At 42.8% G+C, this 16,842-nt stretch overlaps 1 protein-coding gene across 4 annotated transcripts in view; it reads left to right on the top strand.

Moving 5' to 3' along the window:
- CNTN5 (contactin 5) overlaps positions 1-16,842 on the top strand; it is a 661,907-nt gene that overhangs the window by 584,217 nt on the left and 60,848 nt on the right. For all 4 annotated transcript variants that reach the window (XM_083436171.1, XM_083436170.1, XM_083436173.1 and 1 more), the window contains 2 exons: positions 9,890-10,017; positions 11,231-11,406. In XM_083436171.1, the coding sequence (XP_083292297.1) occupies positions 9,890-10,017; positions 11,231-11,406 (304 nt within the window). The remainder of the gene's footprint in view (positions 1-9,889; positions 10,018-11,230; positions 11,407-16,842) is intronic.

A 16,842-nucleotide genomic window follows, 5' to 3' on the forward strand; every position in this document is an offset into this window, starting at 1 on the left:
GCTCATCTCGCTTTATTGGCCGAGGGAGCTGGCGTACAGCTTCCAGGTCATGTGGCCAGCATGACTAAGCTGCTTCTGGTGAACCAGAGCAGCGCACAGAAACGCCGTTTACCTTCCTGCCAGAGCGGTACCTATTTATCTACTTGCACTTTGACATGCTTTCGAACTGCTAGGTTGGCAGGAGCAGGGACCGAGCAATGGGAGCTCATCCCGTCACTGGGATTCGAACCGCCAACCTTCTGATCGGCAAGTCCTTGGCTCTGCGGTTTAACCCACAGCGCCACCCGTGTCCCTTTATATACAGGTATAGCTGTTTAAAAACTGGTAGTGGCTCATATGTCCTGTGTTTTCTGTATGGATTTAAAGCTAGTGATATGGAACCCAACCCTTTTAGCACAAGCACCACCCTCTGTTTGGCTGAAAGCTGGGAATGGCTTGAGCCTTGGTATTTTACTCTTAGCTTTCCAATCACTTTAATGGCACTGCACTCAAGCATTTGGAGATAATCCATTTTAAATACAAAGGGGGAAATCAGTTGAGTGAGAGATCCAATTTCGTTTTGAGCTCTGGGATTTAACCACAATCGAGTACCTTTAAATTAGATGGACAATATTAAAAATAACAAATTTCAATAAGGATTGAGGCTCTCAAAGGTTTCATATAGGGTCGAGTCGGTATCCTGTTTGCCCAGGAACTTTCAGCAATGCAATAACTTTCCCCTAGCTCCTCTCAGACTTAGAGGCTTAGAAGTCTATTATGAAAAACAGGGAAAGAGCTCGAGAACTCACAAGACGCTCAAGGAGAAATAAAGGTCCCAACTATTTACAAATACTTGTCTTCCTTCCGCATAATCTACATTAAAGAATATTGACAGGTTCCGTATCTGGGCTAATGTGAAATGACAGATTGCTCAGATCAGAACACTGCGAAAGGCCACAGGGTAAATGAGTCAATGCAACTTCCCAACCTGCTTTGCATCTCAAAAGCCCCCGTCGCCAGCATGCAGCACAAACCAATTTCATACCCGCAGTGATGATGTCAACTGAGAAAAGTAGGAAATAGGAGACTGAACTATTTAAGCTACTTTCCCCCTTTAGCCTACTTGCTAATTCTGGATTGATGCAAAGCTTTTTATCATCTGTTACTCTCCTTTAAAAAAAATGTTGTTCTACATGAATCCCACATTATAATTTCAGCTTCTCTTCTAAGAAACTATGAGATTCAAGGTTGTTGTGTTTTTCTTTTTTTAAAAAAAGTATGCATGTATGTTAACAATTAAGTAAAAAGGTCTGTGGACAAATGCCGGGTCCCTCAGACAGAAAATAGAGATGAGCACCACAACCCCATAGTCACCTTTGGGGTTAAGTCCAGTCAAAGGCGACTATGGGGTTGCAGAGCTCATCTCTATTTTCTGGCCGAGGGAGCCGGCGTTTGTCCACAGGCAGCTTTCCAGGTCATGTGGCCAGCATGACTAAACTGCTTCTGGCACAACAGGACACCGTGACGGAAACCAGAGTGCACGGAAACGCCGTTTACTTTCCCACTGCAGCGGTACCTATTTATCTACTTGCACTGGTGTGCTTTCAAACTGCTAGGTTGGCAGGAGCTGATAAAGGGAGCTCACCCCATTGAGCAGATTTGAAATGCTGACCTTTCGATGAGCAAGCCCAAGAGGCTCAGTGGTTTAAATCACAGCACCACCCGCGTCCCATGTTAACACTTAACAGCACAGTCCCATGTGTGTTTCCATGGAAGTGGAAGTTGCACTGTACACAGCTGGGCTAACTCACAAGTAAATGCCTTTGGATTGTGACCTGAATGACTAAAATGCAGGGTGGTTCACCAAGTTATGTCTGAGGCATAGTTTGCAGTGAACAGAAACAGAATCTTCTATAAATCCAGGGCTTTTTTTTCCAGCTGGAACTTGCCAGAGGTCAGTTCCGGCCCTTCTCAGGGGGCCATTATAAGAAAATAAGGGAGGCTTTCATGGTGAGTTCCAGCACCTCTTTTTGTAGAAAAATAGCATTGCATAAACCTTTCATCTGAAAACATTGTAGATGTATACATTTTAGATGTATACAGTCACATTAGCTGGTACCACCACGAGCAATGCTTGGTAGTCCGAAAAATAAATCCGGAAGCTTTCTTTCTTTGAGAAGGTGTGTTCTACGTGAAGTTTCTCTCCATGACTGTCTCTTAGGCACCCTGCACACAATGTCCTCTTGCTGAAATTCTTAACCATCTTAATCCCACCTTGCTCTGGGCTGCCAGTATGGTTTGTGTTCCAACATCCTGTACCCCTGTGGGAGACTTCTAGAAATCCTTTCCTCCAGTGTTCCCACTTTATTTAAAGACTCTTTTACTTGGGGGGGAAAACCGCTCTTACTGTCCCATTTAGAGATTGAAGATGCAAATCGAAATCTGGCATCTGTGCTGCTCTTGGTTTTTGGCCTTCCCTTGTAGCATTATGCTCACTCCAATTCTCCAAGGACTGAGAAGTTACAGAGGTTCAGTTTATCTTAGAAGACAGTCTCTGGAGACTTAGGGTGTTTTCCAATATTTGAGGGTTTGGTTTTTTTTTTTTACAAATATACAGGTAGAGCATAGGTGGAAACTAGTGGTTGAAATGCTCCAACCGAGAGCCAAATCTACTGCTCCACATCAGTCTATGCTTCAGTCACAGCTAGCTTGCCAACGTCCCCTGGCTAGAAAGGAGGAATAAGGATTGAGTCCCAAAACTGCACAATCATGAGGTGGAATAAGCCTATTATGCCAGGCAGCCAACACAGGAGTGAGGAGGATTGGGCAGAGGCTACCAGTTCTGCTAGTGCTGCCAGCACTTCTGGGCACCTTTCACCCACCCAGGGAGCTGAGAGTTTTTGCCAGCCCTATACCCTCTCTTCACTGCCTTGCCATGTGGAAGGGCCCAGTGAGATCTTTCCTCAGAGTGAGGCATTCTGAATGTGGTACTCAGACAAATGACTGCACCACCACTGCCACAGCTGCAGCAGAGATAGGCTGCTTAAACTTGGGGGAATACTGTTATTCACTGCTACGTATTTATTTCCTGATTCTGTCCTAAACGACCTCGGTCCATTATACCTGAAGGAGCGTCCCCACCCCCATCGTTCTGCATGGACACTGAGGTCCAGTGCTGAGGGCCTTCTGGTGATTCCCTCCCTGTGAGAAGCCAAGTTACAGGGAACCAGGCAGAGGGCCTTCTCGGTAGTGGCACCCACCCTGTGGAACACCCTCCCACCAGATGTCAAAGAGAGAAACTACTACCAGACTTTTAGAAGACATCTGAAGGCAGCCCTGTTCAGGGAAGCTTTCAATGTTTGACGGACTACTGTATTTTAATATTTTGTTGGAAGCCGTTCAGAGTGGCTGGGGAAACCCAGCCAGATGGGTGGGGTATAAATGAATTATTATTATTATTATTATTATTATTATTATTATTATTATTCCTGTCCAGATACTGGCAAATTCCTTTTATGGGGCTCTCTGCTAGACCTGCCTCCACCCTACCAGCCTTTCCATACAGTTGTGAGCAAACAGGAACAGTTGGTGGATGAGCCATCCAAATGTCACATACTTTCAGAGTAAATACGTTCTCTATTTTTTTTTTAAAAAAAAAAGATACATCCTCATGAGAAAAACAGCTGATTTCTCCATTTTCGCACTATTATTACAGCTGACAACAAAATCATATGATAAAAAGCAAGGTTGATGAAACCACTGATCTGTGTAATCCAATCCTTTTCTCTGAATCAAATACATGTGGTGTTGCTTTTCCTAATATTTTATTGAACAGCAAGAAAACTTGGCACATATTTTTTTTGACAGAGAAAAAGCAGGAAACAAATGACTTCTTCTGTAGTACTGCAGAAAAGCAATAGATACTGTACATATAGTTTTTGGCAGTTCCCTGCATGTCAGAATATAGCAAATGAGTAAATCTAATTTTGGGGGGTAGTTTTGCAATGGATGTTGTAAACGTTCCTTTCTCCACATTTTCCATTTGTTAATTTATATATTTATGCATTTTACATATCTTAATACATCAGTTATACAATGGTCACCGTTTATCTTACACTTCCTCACACTTCCCTCTGTGGGGTCTTTTTTAGTCCTTGTTAAGCTGAATCTCCTTAATTACCACCCCTCTTCTGCTTATTTTATCTGCTGCTCATATATCTAATTCCACTTGGAAGTTTATCTGATTTGTTATATTTCTTTAAATATTCCTATTCTTCTTTCATATCCGACTCATCTTGATTTCTTATCTTTGCAGTCAACATTGCTAACTCCACATAGTCTATTAGCTTATTCTGCCAGTCTATTTTTGCAGGACTATTTTGTCCTTCCACATTTGGGCATAAATTATTCTGGCTGCTGTTATTGGATAGAGGAAAAGACTAAATACTTTCTTGGGTATTTCCCCCTCTACTGTACAGTGGTACCTCGGGTTACAGATGCTTCAGGTTACAGATGCTTCATGTTACAGACTCCACTAACCCAGAAATAGTACCTCGGGTTAAGAACTTTGTTTCAAGATGAGAACAGAAATTGTGCAGCAGTGGTGTGCCGGCAGTGGGAGGCCCCATTATCTACAGTGTTTTTATTGGATTATGATTTGATATGTTAATTGGATGTTTTTTATTGGAAAATTAATAAACGTTCTAACAAAAGAATGGTTTCAGGTTAAGAACGGACCTCCGGAACAAATTAAGTCCGTAACCAGTGGTACCACTGTACTCAATAAGAACATCTTTGGTTTTTTGGGAAATGAGACCCTTAACATCTTTTTTTTAGTTCTGAGTATATCATCTCCCAATACTCTTTGGCTTTCTTACAACCCCACCACATGTGTATAAATGTCCCTTCAATCTCTTTGCATTTCCAACATAAATTGGTTCCCTTTTTATACATTTTTACAAGTTTACTAGGGGTGAGGTACCAGCTATATGTAATCTTTTGTAGATTCTCTTTTAGAGTATAGCATGCCAAGAAGTTCATTGTTTTTCCACAATTTCTCAAAAGAGACCATATCTATGTTGAGTCCTAGGTCAATTGCCCATGGAATCATAGAGGCCTTTGTCGTTTCTTCCTTTGTTAATTTCATTTGTGCAGTTGCTGCACTGCAACCCTGCTCTTTTTCCAAATGGGAGGAATGACTGGATCTATCTCCCTTCTTCTGATAACCTGTAAGGTAGGTTAGGCTGAGACACAATGGCTTGCCCAAGGCAATGTTCATAATGCTTCAGTGGAGATATAGACTTTGATCTCCCATATCCAAACAGGGATAGGGAAGCTCTAGCCTTACAGTGTTGTTGGTCTCTACCTCCTATCAGCCTCTGCCACTAAAGCCAATGGTAAGAGATGATGGGAATTGTTATCTAATAATTGATGGGGGCAGGTAGCAGTTTCATTGTACCATACTGGCTCTCAATATTGTTTTCTAAAGTAATGGTGTATCAAGAAACATGGCAAAGCTTCCTTAGACTATTCATCTAATCCTTTCAGCCAGAGATAGCAGGGATTGATCTAGCATATTTGCTATGCGGCAAATCTATGTTTCTGGGTATGGTCAAATGCAGAGAAGTACAACATGTGGCCTGAGGGCCACATTCAGCCTTGATACCTTTTTTGATGGCCCTCGGCAACATTTGACGCCTCCCCTTGCAACTCTTGCACTGCCTTCCCAAAGCTAGATAAGCTGACATTGTCCTAGAGTCCCCCAGTGAAATATACTCAGAGTCAAGAGTGGATTTCATGCTCTTTATTCAGCTCATAGTGGTGAGGAGGAATGAAAGTCCCCTCAAAGTATCTGCTTTATATACATTATTTACACAATGGGCTGCACGTGATTGGCTAATTCCGGTAATTCTCCTGTAGGCCAATCAGGTTGTGGATTCACTTCCATCTGGAGCTGTTTTGGGTGGCTCCTGCAGACCAATCATACTGCTGCATTGTTCCAGGACCAATCAGACTGCTGCATTCTGAATCCTATTGTTCTAGGACCAATCAGACTGCTGCATTTTGGATCCTATTCAACTCAGTACATAACACCCAACCTCCTTTCCAGAGCCTAGCTAGCGCTTTCCCAGCTTTAGGAATAAGGTGGGAGGGCTCTAGGACCCAGCCAGAGCCTCATGCCTCCTTCCCAAAGCCTCACTTATCTGGCTTTGGAAGGCAGCATGAGGGCTGGGGGATGACATCAATTTTTGGCCAGGCTCTCACCCTCCTGCACAAGGCAGGTTCAGTGTTGAAGTACTCTTGCAGCCCACTTGGTATGAAAAGTTGGACCACCCTGGTCTATGGAAACTCCAGACAAGCACTCACACACTCACCTCTTACTTGTCCTCCAAGATTGGAAGCTTACATTTTTTAAAATTTCAATTAACCACAGTTTATGTTATGTCAGAACCCTAAACTGTCATTAGTCTTAACTACACTTTGCTTAAATGAGCCACATTCATAACCCATGACTTGACTTTGGCTTGTGCCAAACAAACCATAGTTTAGATTAACTGCAGTCTGTCTGGCTAATAAATGATGAAAGGAAAGATTTCTGGACGCCTCAAGCCCACACCGGGGGAGGAGTGTATGAGACCAAGGCTCACCTAGGTTTTTTCCCCGTCCAGACACAAGTAATTGCAACCACTGAGTTGAGCCATCGTTTTATCCAGCACAATGCTGTCTGCTGTGGCAGGCAATGGCTCCCTGAGGCTTTCTGCAGAGGCATTCGGCCCTGTCACCGAGATTCTTTAAATGGAGACTGAACATAGCACCTTACGCATGCAAAGCATGTCTTCTTCCATTGAGCTATGGATTTCTGCTTCAATCCTGCAACAGTTCTGAGCCTGGCAGCAGTCATTCATGCTTTCATAACCCTGAGGTTAGATTACTGTAATGCACAGTAATGGAGCCCAACAAGGAAACGTATGCAACGTGATTAGATGCAATGGACTCGGTTGTCAGCAGTTAGTACTCTTGCATCCTTCAACTTCCACATGCAACATGCAGCATGAAGCCTACCTGACCTTTCCATGCCCCCTGATTTTCTCTGACACCTATCTACCCTATCTGTGGAATTGCTTAGAACGGAGACCGTGTTCACATCCCAAGTTAATGGTTGCACATTTTTCATGACAACGAGACTTTCTCCACCCAATAAATCTCGGGAACTGCACCCAACAACAAAGCTGTAATTTATTTTTTCCTCTGTAGGGTCATAGAGTATATTCCTTTGATAGGGAAAGCCCTGGCAGCTTTCGGGACAGGTTTTGTTTTTTAAGAAAACAGCTCCTATTTCTTCATCGGAGGTGATCAATCCACTAAAGGGTTAGGAGGGACAGAGCGGGAAATTTCATTATATGCAGATGACATAATCTAAAGAATCATCTTCTCCCACAAGCCACTGCCTGAATGTTACAGTCTCTCTTCTAGAATTAGGTGGGTGATGACTGGAGGGTGGGCTTCTTTGATAATGGTGTCTCATATTTTTCAATAGGAACAAATGTAAGGTTCTGCTCTTAGTCAAGAATTAAGCAGCTGCACAAATATAAGATGGGGGGACATCTGGCTTGCCAGTAGCACATGTGGAAATGATCTAGGTGCCTTATTAAACCACAAGCTTAATGTGAGTCAACAGTGTGATGCAGCAGCAAAAAAAGCCAATGGTCTTCAAGGCTGTATCAACAGAAGTATAATGTCCACATCAAGCGAAGTAATGGTACTGCTCTATTTTGCCTTGGTCAGATCACACCTGGAGTACTGTGTCCAGTTCTGGGCACCACAATTTAAGGAGGATATTGATAAGTGGGAACGTATGCAGAGAAGAATGACCAAGTTGATCAAGGGTCTGGAAACCAAGCCTTATAAGGAGTGGTTGAGGGAGTTGGGTATGTTTAGCCTAGAAAAGAGGAGACTGAGAGGAGATATGATAGCCATCTTCAAATATCTAAAGGGCTGCCACATGGAAGATGGAGCAAGCTTGTTTTCTCCTGCTCTGGAACCAGTGGATTCAAGTTAAAAGAAAATCAAGTACAAACACAAAAAATATCTGGGACAATAGGAAATGTTTTAAATCAAAGCTTTGGAAGGCACTGGGAATTAAAATAAACAGAATTCCAAAATTATATTTCTTGTTTTAACTGCTCCAGATTACAAAAGAGCTTACAAAATAATGTAGTGTGTGTGTGTGTGTGTGTGTGTGTGTGTGTGTGTAAACACATTTTTATAATATTATTTTATTGCTGTGCATGCGAGGAGGGACTCCATCTCACAGTAATGGTTATTTCTGGCATCAATAATAAATTCATTGCCAATGTAAATCCTTTTGTATACATTCTTCTGTAATGCTCAGCAAAAACATGTTTCTCTTCCAATGTTTGCCTTTGGCACCAGAGGTGTCCCATGTGGTCAGCCATCTGCCCCCATCAACAGTTAAGCCACTGCATTTTGCACCAGTTGGAGCTTCTGGGCCATGCCAAAGGGCAGGCCCACCTAGAACACGTTGCAGTAATCCAGTCTCAAGGTTTCCAATGTCTGGACCACAGTGGCCAGGTTACACCAATCAAGATACAGCCATAGCTGAGATACCAGACAAAGCAGGTTGTCACAGCAGGAGCAATCAGATGGGTTCTGCTGTGCATTTTTTCCTACGGGACAGCCTCTCCTGGTATGTCCCCGGAGGACCTTACGGTCTTCAAACAAAAACATCTGGGAGCTTAGGCTGGCCTCAACCAGAGCCAGGGCTTTTTCGGCTATGGCTCCGATCTGGTGGAACACTCTGTAACAAGAGACTAGGGCCCTGCGGGACTTGACATCTTTCCACAGGGCCTGCAAGACAGAGCTGTTCCACCAGGCCTTTGGCCAGGTCACAGCCTGACCCCCCTCCTTTGGTAATCCTCACAGAACTCTAGCCCAATGGTTGCCATTAATTTGATTTGAACTGATTTTATAATGAAATGATTTTAGAATGTTGTGTTATTTTACTGTTGTGAGCCGCTCTGAGCCTGGCTTTGGCTGGGGAGGGCAGGATATAAATAAAATTTTATTATTATTATTATTATTATTATTATTATTATTATTATTATTATTTTATTGTTCAGCTCCTTGATCTCATGAGGAGCAACCCTTTGTGTGAAATCTCTGTCTCCATGTCATCGGCTAATGCTGGCATAGACAAGGAAGTGCATGACGTGATAAAAGTCAGCATACTGAATAAGTTGCACTACATATTATGGGATGGGACAGGACCTCAGTTGGGCCTGCAATTCTCAGGAGTAACCCCATGGTTCTTATACAGCTTAATTCTACCTTTAGCGTCTCTGGCTTCATTTAGATAATGTGCTGCCTAACTATAATAAATGAAAATAATATGCATTAGTAGCCAGAGCTCATTTTCATCTTCATGCTACACTGGCATAGAGTGTACTATAAATCATCTTTTGGCTATATACAATTAATTTCCTCTCCTTTCCCCATCTGCTTTTACTTTGTACCACTGTCTGTTTTTAGATTTGATTTGCTAAGGTCACCATTAGATTCCAGTTGAACAGTTGGTGCTTAATATTAAAACATCGTTTTGATGGTAAAGTTATACTTTTCAAAACTGAGAGACAAAGACTATTTCACCTCTTTGGAGAGTTTGGACCCCTGCATTACAGAAGGGCAAGGGGATAAAAATGAGTTTACTTTGGCCTTATTTGAAAGACTGGCAAACACAATTGGCATTTCCATCATTCTTAAGAAACATGGGGGAGACAAATGGTAATTCCATTTGTGAGGTCTCTGAAAGATGACTCCACAGAAGTTATCTGCATTTGAGATGATTCTGCATATGCTATTTCAGGATAAAAACCTTTTTTATAATTTTCAGGATAACTGTTCTTCCAGATGGGAGCCTCAGAATCCTGAATTCCACCAAATCCGATGAGGGAAGATATGTATGCCGAGGCGAAAATGTATTTGGTTCTGCAGAAATAGTTGCTTCAGTGTTTGTTAAAGGTAAGGTGGCTGTTAGTTGCATTTATTTATATTTCTATACCACTCCCCACCCTATAATATACTGCAAAGCGGCATAAAGGTGGTTCTCCCCAGATTTTATATATATATATATATATATATATATATATACACACACACACACACACACACACACACAACAAAAAACAATTCAAGATCCAAATATCGAGATTACTCTTAGTATCCTGACTTATCCCCATCCCTTCCATGGGTCCTAGTGATAATATTTACAACTGCATATCAGTACTATCCAAGTTTTATCCTTCCAAACTGTCCATACTTTCCGTTAGTTTACAACTGTGGTTAGAATCCTGCTAGTGTTTTAACCTGCTTACAATGGTCTTGTAAATAAATTGTAAACTTTTCCCATTCTTTTTTTAAGCTCTTTTCCTCCACTTTCAGATTCTTCATTTATCAAATTATACCGCTCTGTACCCTTAGATCTCAAAACGTAAAATTACTAGAGAGAGAGAGAGAGCAATTTTACATTTTGAGATCTAAGGGTACAGGGTGGTATAATTTGATAAATGAAGAATATTTAAAGCTATAATCTAGTTGGCCACTGTGAGAACAGAATACTGGAATAGATGGGCCATTAGCGTAATCTTTGTCCTTGAGTTGTCTTTGTTTTTATTATGTATTTTGTGTGTGTATACAGTGGTACCTCTGGTTAAGAACTTAATTCGTTCCGGAGGTCTGTTCTCAACCTGAAACTGTTCTTAACCTGAAGCACCACTTTATCTTATGGGGCCTCCCGCCACCACCGCACGATTTCTGTTCTCATCCTGAAGCAAAGTTCTTAACCTGAGGTACTATTTCTGGGTTAGCGGAGTCTGTAACCGGATGCATCTGTAACCTGAAGTGTCTGTAACCTGAGGTACCACTGTACACACACACACGTAAACACACACACATACACACACGCGCACACACACAATGCTAGATGCTGGCCCATCTAGTCCAGCATTCTGTTCTCACAGTGGCCAACTAGACACCTTTGGAAAGACTGCAAGCAGAATCTGAGCACAGCTGCACTCTGCCCTCCTGCAGTTTCCAGAAACGGGTTTTCAGAAGCATGCTGAAACCCCATGCCACTCAGTGTAGATAACACCGATCTGCTGGTCCAACAATACAAGGCAACTTTCTATATTCCTAGCCTAGCACACCATGCCACACATCCCTTTTGTCTCTTCAGAGCCTACCAGGATAGACCTGTCTCCTAAAAGGACCGAGCTGACAGTGGGAGAGAGCATTGTCCTCAGCTGCAAAGCCATTCATGACCCCACCTTAGATGTCATGTTCCACTGGATTCTGAATGGGCAGCCTATCGATTTTGAGAAAGAAGGAGGACACTTTGAAAGCATCAGGGCGGTGAGCATGCTTCAAGAATCCATTTCTTTTCGAAGTGGGGGGAGAATGGGATGGAAAAATGGTTTGCTGGAGAGAGGTCTTTTCATCACAGAAATATTTCAGACATGACCGGAAGAAATGTAATTACAGTCAAGGGCTTTAAAAAGAAAGAAAGAAAGAAAAATGTTAGCTCACCGAATTAAGTATCTCATTTGTGTTAATTGAAGCATAGGAATATTTACTTTAGTCGAGAAGGAAATAGCCGTGAATCTTTACAGTGTAGCTATTGGTGAGACATTCATGAGCCTAGTGAGAGAGAGAGAAAAACATACCTTTTTCTAAAAAAGTAAATTGTAGCCTCATCCGCATGGTGCATTAAAAGCAGTATTATACCGCTTTAATAGCCGAGGCTTCCCTCAAAAAACTGGTGGGAACTGTAGTTTGATAAGTCTAGCCCTCTTCCCATGGAACCCTGGGAGTTGTAGTTCTGTGGGGGGAATAGGGGTATCCTAAAAAATCTCAGCATCCTTTACAAACTACAGGTTCCAGGGTTCTTTAGGATAACCCAAGACTATTTAAAGTGGTATAATAGTGCTTCAAATGTGTGGTGCAGATGAAGGCCACACTTATAGCAAACATTTGTTCTGGTATATTTAAACTAGTTCAACGAGAAGTGCTAACAAAAAGCTGGTCATGTTATCTTAGTTATTACAGACAAAATACAATTGATGGAGTACATTCAATTTCATTTATTTTGTAATTTTCTACGCCATTGCAAAGGTTATGTTATCCAATGTTTAATATGCAAGCTAAATACTGTTCATTTTTTAGCCATTAAAATAATTTAAATTCATCAAATTAATCAGCGTGATTAATAAAGCTGGTTGTAAACTGGACATGATTTAATCAATGGGCAGCCTTAGTAAATGTCCTTTTTCGCTTATGTAAATGAAGTCAGCAAACCTCCGGCAAACTAGGCATCATTCTGGAAGGACCTGTTATCTTGATAGTACCACTTTTAGATCTTTGAAAGGACTCCTGAACAAGGGAATTTCTGGCACAGTGTGCAATTGTGTTGTTTGTAACGAAGATCGGTTTTCTGTTAAATGTGTTCTTTGGTGTGAAAAAAATTACAATATGGATTATATATTTGGGGCAGGAATTCTTTTTCTAAGTTTCGGCCCATTTCTAGTCACCTACAATCGGTCCAATGTAACAACTAGTGATCCTAGATTGGAACCCATTTCAAAAGAGGCATCCAGCCCATTGCTTGTATTTTGTCATTGGAATGAGGAGCTTCAATAAGAAGGTTGGGCATGCTTCAGGGCACCCTCTCAGGCTTGTCTGCAATGCTGTTTTCTGTGTGCAAGTGGAACAAACTTCGGCTTGTGCAATGGGACTTCACCTTCCTCTCCTCTTCACTGGAGTCTTCTGTGGGCCTTCAGAATCTTCTCCAGAGCGTTGGATGCCCCTCCCTAGCAGCTTCTAGGGTAACAAGTAATAATAATACAGTGGTGCCCCGCAAGACGTATGCCTCGCAAGACGGAAAACCCGCTAGACGAAAGGGTTTTCCGTTTTGGAGGTGCTTCGCAAAACGAATTTCCTATGGGCTTGCTTTGCAAGACAAAAATGTCTTGCAAGTTCCTGCGATTTTTTTTCGCTCCCCACCCCCTTTTTCTAAGGCACTAAGCTGCTAATAGCCTTTTAGCAGCTAATCCGCTAATCCCTTAAGCCTTTAATAGCCGCTAAACCACTAATAGCGCTAATCCGCTAATAGGGTTGCTTCGCAAGACGAAAAAACCGCTAGATGAAGAGACTCGCGGAACGGATTCTTTTCGTCTTGCGAGGCACCACTGTAATAACCATTAAAGTTAAAGCTTTAGTTAAAGCTATGGTTTTCCCAGTAGTGATGTATGGAAGTGAGAACTGGACCATAAAGAAGGCTGATCGCCGAAGAATTGACGCTTTTGGATTATGGTGCTTGAGAGTCCCACGGACTGCAAGAAGATCAAACCCATCCATTCTTAAGGAAATCAGCCCTGAGTGCTCACTGGAAGGACAGATCGTAAAGCTGAGGCTCCAATACTTTGGCCACCTCATGAGAAGAGAAGACTCCCTGGGAAAGACCCTGATGTTGGGAAAGATGGAGGGCACAAGGAGAAGGGGATGACAGAGGACGAGATGGTTGGACAGTGTCCTCGAAGCTACCAGTATGAGTTTGACCAAACTGCGGGAGGCAGTGGAAGACAGGAGGGCCTGGCGTGCTCTGGTCCATGGGGTCATGAAGAGTCAGACACGACTAAATAACAACAAAGCATTTGTGCGCACTCCCCCATCCCTCCAACCTGCCCTCCAAGTCCGGCAAGACCCAGCTGAGAGAGAGAGGAGTGTGCAGAAGCTTTTTCAGAACACACACACACACACACACACACACACACACACAAACAGAAGCAGTAGTATGCTGCCACCACTTCCCTATCTCAGAACAGCCCCAAGAAGTAACCTAAGGAAGGAGATTACTCTTCAGCGTTACCGGGCTGCCCCACCCTGTGTCACTTTACTGTGGCACAGACAGAAATCCTACAGGCTCTGGTAGGCGACTAAGTGGTCAGGTGCTGGTTTAGCTTCCCAGACAGAAAGGCACAAAAGACAGAAACAGGAAAAAGTCCTTTTTCCAGAATTTATTAAAAAACAAGATTATTCTAACATAAAAGTTGGCACATCTCTTACAAATCCCAAACATTGTTTAGTACAGCTAACTACAGAACACACTCAAAACAAGAACGAAAGTGTGAAACAGAACAGTTCAAAAACACCCTTGGCTAACTACTCATTCCCCGGCATCAGGGCAAGCCCTCTCTGCCTCACAGTAGTCTCACATGGCAAAGTAGGTTAGGCGAGGCGGACTGCGAAATTCAAGGAGACTGCATGGGAAGGAAAGTCCAGTACACTCAGGTAATGGGGGTTTCCATCCTCTGAACGGCCTTAATGGTGCCCTGGACTCCCATAAATCTCCCAGAGTCCTTTGCAACAGGCAAGTGTCCATGACAGATGTTCAGGGACACTTCAGCTGACAAACACTGGTGCTTAAAGGATGCCCTGAACGTGTGTGAAAACCAGTACCCTACCATTTTTGCTTCTTCTTTTTTTACTAGTTTTAACTTTCCAGTTACTTTTTTTAAAAAAGTGGAAACTATTCAGCTTTAAAATGTCAGGAAGACTAAATGAAGTTCAGTAGCAACAAGGTCCATATGCATAAAATCACTTGTCAGAAAATGCTGTACTAATTAAGTAGTTTTCATGGGCTGTGGCAATGCTCGCTAAAACGTTCCTTTTCAAACCACAATGCTTTAATTGGAGAATTCCTGCTAAATAAATGCTGTGAGTCATCCTGATTCCTGATGGTGCCTGACGGCTTTGCCAGTGATATGGAAAGTGAAAAAGGACCATTATTTTCAAGACAACTTATGATACGACCTCCTAGTGGTGCAGCAATAGAACTGCTAGCACATTTGCAAAGCTAAGCAGGGTCTGGTATACTGTAGTTTCAAATCGGATGGGGGGCTTTTTGTCACTTATGGTTTCCCTGATGACCATGCTTTTCTATGGCCGTTGCTTAGCTGTGCTGGCTAGGGTTGATGGGAGTTGCAGACCAACAGCAATAAGAGGTCCACAACTTCCCCACCAATGAGCATGGACACAATCCATCTGTAAAGCCTTCTCCATTCATTTGCCCCTGCATGTGGAGTTCCGACCTGATTCCCACCCAGCCCAGATCCTGTCCATGTGGTTTTGGCCTCCAAAATGACCAAAATAGTCCTGGGAAGGGGTTTCCTGGCCACTATGGTAAAGCAGGAAGAGCCCCAATACAGCATTGGCCCAGCTAGCAAAGCCAATGGTCAGAAATTAAGGGAGTTGTAGTCCAAAACATCTGCATAGCACCATGCTGGCTGCCCTAACGAATAAACCAACTCTTAAAATATAGCCCCATTGGGTCTCCTGTATATACAAGGCTGTAGCTGGTTAAAACAATAACGTATTTATATGCCACTCATCTTACTGGGTTGCTCTAGCCACTCTAGGTGGTTTACAAAAAAATTAAAACATCAGACCCAGTAAAGCATCAAACATCAAAACTTCCCTAAACAGGGCTGCCTTCATATGTCTTCTAAAAGTCAGATAGTTCTTTATCTCCCTGACATCTGATAGGAGGGAGTTCCACAGGTCAGGCGCCACTACTGAGAAGGCCCTCTGCCTGGTTCCCTGTAGCTTCACGTCTCACAGGGAAGGAACTTCCAGAAGACCGTCGGAGCTGGATCTCAGTGTTCGGGCTGAACAGTGGGGGTGGAGATGCTCCTTCAGGTATACCAAGAAAGAAGGCAGCTTGAACAACATGCTAAATCATATGATTACTGAGTTTAGAGCATGTCATCAATGCATGGCGAAGCCAGAGCCATGAACACTCCTGGATGGGTGTCTTTGGGACATGGAAGAACAGTAGTACTTCCTCTTCTTTACTGTTGGCTTCTCTTTCAAGATCTGTGAATAAGAGCAGAATCAAGGGGTGAGGTGTTTTTGTTTTGTTTTGCTGAGATATTTCAGAATGCCGGGAGCTGCATTCTTCCAAGTCATACCATCTAGCCTGGTAATATCTTCACTGATTATCCAGGGCTTCAGGTGGCAGTCTATCCCAGCCCTGGGCTCCTTTGGAAGGAAGGGTGGAAGATATGTTTAATAAATAAAACAAACTGAATTCCTGGGTTGAACTTGGGGTGCATGCAAAGTTTATGACCTGCGGCCTTGCCGCTCAGAAGGAGGATCGGTCAGAAACACACACATTCAGTGGAGACTCCAGCTGAACCCCTTGTTTGTCTTCTGATTTCTAAACATTTCAAGCAAACAACAGTATGCATAATTTTCATTCCACAGAGTGGATCATACAGTTTGCAACCTGCCAAGCAGAGCGGACCCACCAGAAAAGTTGTAGGGTCAGGAATGAGACCCTAATGGTGAATGGTTGGCACCTGTGGCTATGTTCTCTGCCTAAGAACCATCCTTCCAGATGCATTTTGTTGGAATAAGTGCAAAGGGTTCTGTTATATTGCTCTTATCTTCCCCCACCTGAAAAACTATTATTCACCCCCTTTCCATCAGTCTCCCATTTAGGTATGTAGGCTGAATACCCATTTGCCTTCCAGAGGAGAACATTAGGATTCGTTCACTGTGAACCTCCTCTCAGAGTGCCAGCTACAATTTTTTAAAGGCACCGAGGCAATAAAAGCAGACAGTCACTGTATATATACGATACTTTTATTTGCTTTAACAACAAGGCACGCATTAAATGTAAATTATTCTCAGAGGGAAAGGGAAATGTGGACCGGTTTTGGTCTTACCCTTTAACTATCTGTGGTTTTATATCGAGAACATTAATCTTCTCGAATACCCTATATTTCATAG

The sequence above is a fragment of the Podarcis tiliguerta genome, assembly GCF_965153285.1.
Source record: "Podarcis tiliguerta genome assembly, chromosome: 4".
Classification (NCBI taxonomy): Eukaryota; Metazoa; Chordata; class Lepidosauria; order Squamata; family Lacertidae; genus Podarcis; species Podarcis tiliguerta.